Source organism: Cucurbita maxima, unplaced genomic scaffold, assembly GCF_002738345.1.
Source record: "Cucurbita maxima cultivar Rimu unplaced genomic scaffold, Cmax_1.0 Cma_Scf00001, whole genome shotgun sequence".
NCBI classification, from domain to species: Eukaryota; Viridiplantae; Streptophyta; class Magnoliopsida; order Cucurbitales; family Cucurbitaceae; genus Cucurbita; species Cucurbita maxima.
This window is the reverse complement of record NW_019272017.1, coordinates 739,936-748,225: the sequence shown is the minus strand read 5'-3', so window position 1 is coordinate 748,225 and position 8,290 is coordinate 739,936. Positions and strand designations below refer to the sequence as shown.

General features: G+C 30.2%; 1 protein-coding gene across 1 annotated transcript; it reads right to left on the bottom strand.

The window, feature by feature from the left end:
- Window positions 1-1,447: 1,447 nt before the first annotated feature.
- Window positions 1,448-2,943, bottom strand: LOC111491364 (probable 2-oxoglutarate-dependent dioxygenase At5g05600). The gene is made up of 3 exons (XM_023140273.1): window positions 2,346-2,943; window positions 1,906-2,236; window positions 1,448-1,764 (listed from the first exon to the last, which is right to left on the bottom strand). The coding sequence occupies exons 1-3, from the start codon at window positions 2,840-2,842 to the stop codon at window positions 1,516-1,518; spliced, it is 1,077 nt and encodes a 358-aa protein (XP_022996041.1). The 5' UTR covers window positions 2,843-2,943; the 3' UTR covers window positions 1,448-1,515.
- Between the last annotated feature and the right edge of the window lie 5,347 nt (window positions 2,944-8,290).

Sequence of the window (8,290 nt, the reverse complement as noted above, 5' to 3'; positions counted from 1 at the left end):
TTTTTTTTTTTTTTTTTTTTTTTTTTTTTTTTTTTTTTTTTTTTTTTTTAATTAATAGCCTATAAGACATAATATTGAATTTTCCATAATATACTGCACGTGCTGCTTTATTTATTTATTTATTTATGTTTTTTTTTAAATGTCTGCTGTGCACGTGGGTTTTAAGCACTGTGTTCCCTCTTTCCGGCCTATGGATGGAATTGTATTCCCCAACTCTTATCATCAAACATATCCCACCATTAGCTATCTTCAAAGACGATTAGAGACGGGTGGACGATGTCTCGGTGTTGCGCGAGGAACATCGGGATAGAGACATATTGTGACAGAAACACTAGGAAAAATAGAAGATTAGTTTCGAGCATTTAATCATATAACGTTAATAAAGTTTATTTAATATCTAAGTCACTAATGGGTGCATTAATCATCGTCATTTGTTTGGGTACTAATCCTCGAAGGGACACTTTTCTATTCTTGATTGGATTGAAAGGACCTTTAATACTTATTCTTTTGTCACTCGTTTCATATTACCTTTCAATTTTCACCGTATAAAGTGTATTGTTATCAATCTTTATATCAAAATGTTCTAACTCGTCGATTGCACGTTTGATTAATTTATGAGATTCTTTTCGGTCGATAATATATATGACAATTGTAAAAAATATCGATTCTCATTTTAGATGAAATTCAAATTCAACAATAAAAGTAATTTTCATAAATAATATTTTTAAAAATAAAAAAATATTTCCAATTATGAAAGCCACCCAATGGCCGTTAGGATAATATATTTATATAAAAATGGTACGAAATTTCAAAGCAAATAAACTATTCCATGAATCATGATGTAATCTGAAATTATTATTTTATATTTGTCTCATTTTCCACCAAAGGGACATTAATTATTACCCAATTATCATTTTAGTATAAAATATATAATTTAAAAACAAAAATTCAAAAGGCAATCGAGCACGTGCTAAATTATTTTCTTATATATTTGGTGGATTTTATAATAATATTTCTTTTAAAATTTGAGCAATTTCTGTTCTTGATTTTGTGGCGAAATGATTGGTCCGTAGTAATTTCAGAATTTACTAAAATTCATTATTTTCTATTTGCTTTTGGATAAAAATGGTCGAGGAGCATTGCAATAGTTCGATGCCTTGTATAAAAATGGTCAAGGGTTGAACACTCAGCGTCTAGGTAAAGATGTTCTCGACGTAAGTGTTAGAAAGTTTTGAGCAGGCTAAATATGAATGTTGAGTTACTCAATGGAGTCGAGTGAGCTAGTTGAGCTTGAGTAAGGCTCGAGTATGCATGGCAGGACATCTTGGTTCATGTGATGAACATGCTGAGTGTTTTATTTCATTTATACAGAAACATCATGTTTGATTTATATATATATATAGAGGTTGTTTGACGACGTGACAAAGATTCGAAACAAAAACGTATATGATTTATAATTATTTTTATTGATTAAAATTTTAATTTATAATTTGTACAAACCACTCATAATTATAATTATTTTGGCGACTTTAATGATTCTACTTGAGATTTGCCCCGAGGACCTCTCATCCTAATGTAAACCCTATATTCATCGAATGTCATTGGGGAATAAAGCGCAGGTTTATCCGGTGTGACTAGCTCTTTTATCGGTCCTATCGGAATGTTGCTTTTCGGGTTGTAAAAGAAGGCCAACGAAACTCGTTCCTTATCCGAGTTCACGATCACTCTGTGCTCCACGCTTTTGTATATTGTGTTACTTAAAACCTGACCCATAAAAACACACATTTTAAAGAAATGGTCGAGCAAAACAAGACCCCTCTATGTGGAGATAGGCATAGAGGAGTTTGAGAAACGTTTCCTTTTGAGGCACGTTTATTTATTGAACTAATGATTGAGAAAACAAACCTGAACTTGATCGCCCACGTTGACTATAATAGCATGGCGGGCTGGCTTGACAGTGATCCAATTATCGTCCTTTCGAACTTGAAGTCCAGCAACTCGATCGTCGGGCAAGAGTAGCGTTAATCCACCGGGGTCGGAGTGCGAGGACAGCCCCAACGTGAGCTCGGGCTGGGGGCATTTTGGGTAATAATTGACTCTCAAACATGCTCCAACATCTTCTCCTCCAAATGCATTTTGAAGATAGGCTTGATGAAGCCCCAAGTTGAGTGATAAAAGCTTCAACAATCTTGCCCCTAACTTCACCACTTCTTCCCCATACTCCTCAATCAAATCTCTGCATTATTCAAACACAACAATCCCTTTTAAATTCCTCTAATTTTGTTTTTGTTAATAATATAAAAAATGGAATGCACGGGTCGGGTTGAGTTAGGTTGGATGGTTACCCGAGGCTCAGAGGCTGAGCGGGCCACTTATTGTGGTCTTTGAGGCGAGGAGGAAGATAGTGAAGAAAAAAGTAGTCGCTCCAATCAAGAATAGCTCCTTTTTGAACGCCAAGCCGGCTACCATACCCTTCATAAGTCCTAGGATTGTTGGCATAGCCCTGTTTACTCTCCACCGGCAAGTGGAAGAAATCATACCAGGCACGGCGGACGTCGTCGAGAAGCTCCGGCCGGATGCCGTGGTTGACAATTTGGAAGAACCCCCAGTTGCGGCAGGCATCGGAGACTTGGGCAAGAACGGTGGCTCGAAGCTCTGGCTGGTCGAGATTGAAAGCGTGGACGTCGATGATAGGGATGTTGAGGGCGGTGGTAACGGCGGAGGCTGAGGGGCGGTCCGTGGGTGGCTTGATGTAGCGGCTGGGAAGGAGGGGGCAGCCGCTTTCGGACAGGGATTGGACACGGACAATGGGTTCGGGCCAGTCATGGTCGAGAGTAGTCATCACGCCCAAGGAGGCTTTCCAGATTCCAAGGTTGTCTCTATTTATAAAAATCAAAATTTTTAAATCCAAACCCCTATACCTTTTCTTTTTTAAAAAACACAACCAAGTACGATGAATCACTTACCTATAGATATATAATACATACACACACACACACACACACAAATACAAACTAGGCTTAAGAAAAAAAAAAAAAAATCTTTTTTTTTTAATAGATTCTATTTGGGTTTGTTAAATTTTTGTTATTAAAATATATTTTTGAGTTTAATAATATTTGGATATACTTATATTGAAGGATGTTAATTTAGGCACAGGTGATTAGGTTAATCACATTTTCTTCTTTCTTTAGTGGTAATTCTCATAAATAAAAAGCTGCTTTTTGTGCAAGCTTTATACGTTCCAGAGATATAAAAAAGAAATAAAAGTGGAGGGCTACCAAAATGAGACATGTGCTCCTTATTTTGCATTTTAAATTTTAAAAAATGGATTGGAAAGTTAATTACGCCTCCGTCACACCTTCTAGATCTTCAAAATTGAAAGTTCAAACTCTAAAAAATTGTCATCAAAGATTAATAAAGTAAAAAAAGAAAAGTGAGGACTTAAGTCTCGGTTTTAGATAGAGTGTATAAATGGATCGAATCCGAAAACGTGAATATTATGGGACATTGGATCTATACATCTAGACGAAGTTTTAAATGTCAAACTCACCGTTGTTTGGCTAAACGTTGATCTAAACGTCCAGAAAAAAATTAATGAAAAAGATTTTGTAATTCTTTATCTCTCGTATGCTTTTCAAGTATATATTTGAACAAATTTAAATATATTGGTTTTGGAGGGTAGTTTGGGGATTTTGCAAAAGTGAGTGGTTGATGTGGCAAATGAAAGTGACATGGCCGACACGCAGCAAAGAAAATTTCATATTCTTTTAAACATTAATAAATATGGATATAACTTTGGATTAGTATGGTCTTTTATTTATTTATTTTTTTAAAGTATTTGTATCAATTTCGACGCAACACGGAACTGTCCATTATTCTAGATTTATATATAAAATAAAGTATTTTTATTTTACTTTTTCCATTTTTCCATTTTATATTTCGTCGTTTTTATTTTATAATACCAATAATAATAATAAAAAAATAGAATAAGATATTGAATAACTTATACTAATTCAATGTTCATAACATTTTTAATAAAATAATCGAAATAACGAAAATGTTATTTAAAAACGTATGCGTTGTTGTTGTTGTTATTATTATTATTATTATATTATAGTAAATGATATACGTAACGATCCAACTTCTAAAATATAATTAGACTAAACTGTAGTCGCTACCGTATGGATGTTGTAAAAGTCTTTTAAAATTTAATTAAATTGAAAATAATTAAACTCCGAAAACAAAATAGATTTTTATTTAGTCTTTGAATTACAAAATTTTAATTTTTTTTATTTAATTCGCTTCAGCATATGCAACACGTTGGCTATATTATTTAAGAACTACATGATAGATAGATTAATGCGGTGTAGATTATACGTACATTATTTGATAAAATTAAAAGAGATTTATTAAATGCAGATTAACATTTTCAACTATTATTTTTTTTTTAGATTATAGAGACCTAATAACTACAATTATAAGGGATATTAATAATTTTTTAAATATAAAAATTAAATAAACAAGTTGTGTTGGGAGATTTATTTATTTTAAAATTTTTTTAATTGTAATTTTACAAAGGGGGAGATGAAATAATTAAAATGAATTTATTAATGCGAAATAATTGCATTGACTAAAATAAAATAAGAAATAGAATTTAAATACCAGAATTAAAAAAACTGAATTAAGACATTTATAACTCGTGCCTTTGGATGGTAGGGTCCACACATGGCGCCGTTTCTTTTGATTTCAAATTTAAATTTTTCCAAAAATAACAAAAGAAAAAAAATTGTAAATTAATAAAATGATTTAATTGAATTAGAATAAGAACAATATTGTTGTTACTTATAAAAGTTAGGATAATTAATATACAGATTAATATTGGTTGTTACTCAAAATTATTTGATTTAATTAATATTTAAACAAAGAAAAAATAATGATAAATTGAGAATAAATATTCGAATATTTATAGGGATGAAGATTTAAACCATCAATTGAGAGAGGTGGACCAGATTGTCCTTGCCTCACCTATGTGAAAATTGTAGAGGATGGGCAGGTCTACAATAATTTTTATTTAATTAAATATTTGATTTTCTTGAAATAAAAAGATGACAACCTTTCAAAGGGAAAAAAAAAGACAAGAAAAGAAAATTTGTTTTTTTATTTATTTAAATGGCATAAATTCCACAATTATTATTCTCGTGTATGAAAAATCCAAATTAATGCTTAATTTTACTTCTAATTAACGTCAATATTACGTGGCTTTACTTTATATTCATGAAAGGATATAATTTGCTATTGTGTCAAAAAAAAAGAAAAATCTTATAAGATTTCAATTATAAAATAATTTATTCTAAAAATATAATTAAGTAGGAGTTAGCTAGAGAAGTGGCGTAAGAATTTTATTTTATTTTTATTATTTTTTTCAGAGAGAAAATGATAGTTATGTTTGAATTTTGGAATAAGACTATAAATTGGTGGAGTTTTTGTTGGAAGTGTGAATATTTACTTAATCCGTTACACCTAAATGGTGGGAAAGTTGTCTTATTTATAATTAAATAAATTACAAAAATATGGAAAGAATAATAAATGAAAAGATATCTATGATAAAAAGACAAATATCGAGATATTTATTCTATAATAAAATGTAAAATATGATATATATAATAAACTATAATTGAGTATTAAATATTTTTAAGAGAGAAATAGGAAGATTTTTTTTTTCTTTTTTGTTGGAAGGGTTAACTTTCGAGTAAATGTATTTTTAGTGTTATTTCTAATTGGATAGGTTATTTTAATTTTGCAAGTAACTACCAATTTGAGTTACCTTATACATATTTTATATCGTTATTTAATTTTAATTTTAATTTTAATTTTTTAATAAGAGTTTATTCGCACTCTACTTTGTTCTTGAAGTGAGAGTCGATATCTAAAAATTTGTTAAATTTGAGTAATTTAAAGTTGGTCTATCGACATTACTTGTTGCATTCTACTCGGACGATTGTTATAATAAGCTTGCCACTTAAATAGAGCAAATAATTATCGTCAATACAATGTTTTTTTTTTTTGTAATTATTATAAATGATTCGATTTAAATCGGCCGTGTAGAGACATGTAGATAGAAGTAATTTATTCAATGAGTTTGTATAAAGTTGGACTGCTTGATGTTTAATATATATATAATATATAAATTTATAAAATTACAAAAAAAAATTGTTGATATGGTCTGTTTTAAGGGTATTATAGTCTCTTTATTTATATTTTATGTAGCAACTCAACCTTATCTTTTTTGAGTTTTACCTTTTGAGTTATTCGGGCTTCCTGTCAATGATTTTAGGGGTGGTTTTATCTCTAATACAGGTGGGATCTTACAATTCATCTCCTTGGGGACTAGAGTATTCGCTAGCACACTACCTAGTATCCGACTCTTATACTAATTGTAACAGTCAAAGCCTCACCGCTAGCAAATATTGTCCTCTTTAGGCTTTTTCTTCGGAGTTTCTCTGAAGGTCTTTTAAAATGCATCTACTAAAAAGATTGTTTTCACACCCTTGTAAAGAATGTTTTATTCTCTTCTCCAACCGACGTGAGATCTCACATTTAGAAGTTGATAGCTTTAGGGGTAAAGAAGATTCCTACTTACTTTTTTTTCTTGATTTTCTCTTCTTGAAACGATTGTAAACACAAAAACAAATGAAGGGTTCTTGTCAAAGTCAAATATTAATATCATGAGATGTGGATCAATCAGAACCGTTATCATTATTTAATAAAATTTCAAAAATTAATTGACATCTTACGAGTGGTACCTAAAACAAAAGAAAAAAAAAAAAACAAATTGGCACATGTTTAAGAAATGCACTATAAAAAAAGAGAGAGATTCAAGTTGGTATTTATGGGGATGACAATAATGTTACAACTTACTTACGAGCTAAATTACTAAGTTTATATTTAAATCGATAAAATGAGCGTGTTGTTCTAATTAATTACATTTTTTTACTAATTTTACCAGAAAACTCTTTTTATTCTAAAATGAAACCTTCAGCAATTTAAAATAAATTAATTCTTGGTTTTTTTTAATTTTTAAGTCGTAGAATTTCATTTTCATTTTAATTTTGGAGCTAATATTTTTGTAATGGGTAATAGTAAAATATAAATAAATAAATAAATATTTTTCTAAAAAAAAAAAAATAGAAATTAAGATGGATAATGGGTTGGTCTGATTTAGTTGGCTCCAAATCAAAATTGGGCCAAACCAACTTCCTTAATTACCCATCCAACTTGATTAATGCTTGGATTCTTCTAATCTTTTACTTAAATAACAATTATTAAAATTAACATTCTACAAATGTCCTTATTATCCTATACTCAAATATCAATATATATATATATATATATATATATATTTAATTATACCATGTTTGTATATATAATATAGCATAAATGGGACTTACATGTAACATATTACTCTATTATACTACCTCGTTTTGAATTTTAAAATTTAAAATTTAAATCAGCCATACAAAAAGAATCTACTTATTTCACTAAAAATAAAAAAGCTAAACCTAAGAAGTTGATACTGGGCTCCTACATTATACTTTTAAGGCTACAAATAAACCCAGGCCCAATAGCTTAAGAAAGGCTAAACCCAAGAAGTTTATACTGGGCTCCTACTTTAAGCCCAGGCCCATTATATTTTTAAGGCTACAAATAAACCCAGGCCCAATAGCTTAAGAAGGCTACGTGCTTGTAGATGAATGAACCCATTTTCCCATATTCCTATTCTAAAACACATCACTTATGTTTAATAGGTCGAGGTAGAGTTGGATTATATTTTTGAAAATTTTTAGGTTAAATTACAAGTTAATTCACCGGCTTCTAAATGGTTTAGCAACAAAGCTTGCGATGTTAATATACTCTGTCTCTCCTAAAAAATTCAAAAAATGTAGTCCAAAGTGTGTTAGGGAAAGTCTACTGCTAGTAGATATTGTATTTTTTGGGTTTTTAAAACGTATTAGGAAGAGGTTTACACACTCTTATAAACAATGTTTCATTATTCTCTCTAATCGATGTGGACTGTGAGACCCCACATCGACGGGAGAGGAGAACAAGTGCTAGCGATAACGTTGCGCCCTGAAGGAGAGTGTATGGTTGAGAAAAGAAAACGAAACAATTATTTATAAGAGTTTGGATCTCTGTCTAAGGACATGTTTTAAAAAATTTAATTTATTCTTAGCATAGGAAAAGGTTAAAAGAATCATAATGATAGTGCTCTAATCCCAAGAAAAAAATGAAA

What these genes read in the sequence shown, in the direction of transcription:
- LOC111491364 (XM_023140273.1), bottom strand. Translation starts at nt 2,842, where the DNA reads ATGACTACTCTCGACCATGACTGGCCCGAACCCATTGTCCGTGTCCAA. An exon ending in GCTCAGCCTCTGAGCCTCGG is followed by an intron (nt 2,237 to 2,345) that starts GTAACCATCCAA and finishes TGAATAATGCAG; the next exon opens with AGATTTGATTGAGGAGTATG. An exon ending in ACGTGGGCGATCAAGTTCAG is followed by an intron (nt 1,765 to 1,905) that starts GTTTGTTTTCTC and finishes TTTATGGGTCAG; the next exon opens with GTTTTAAGTAACACAATATA.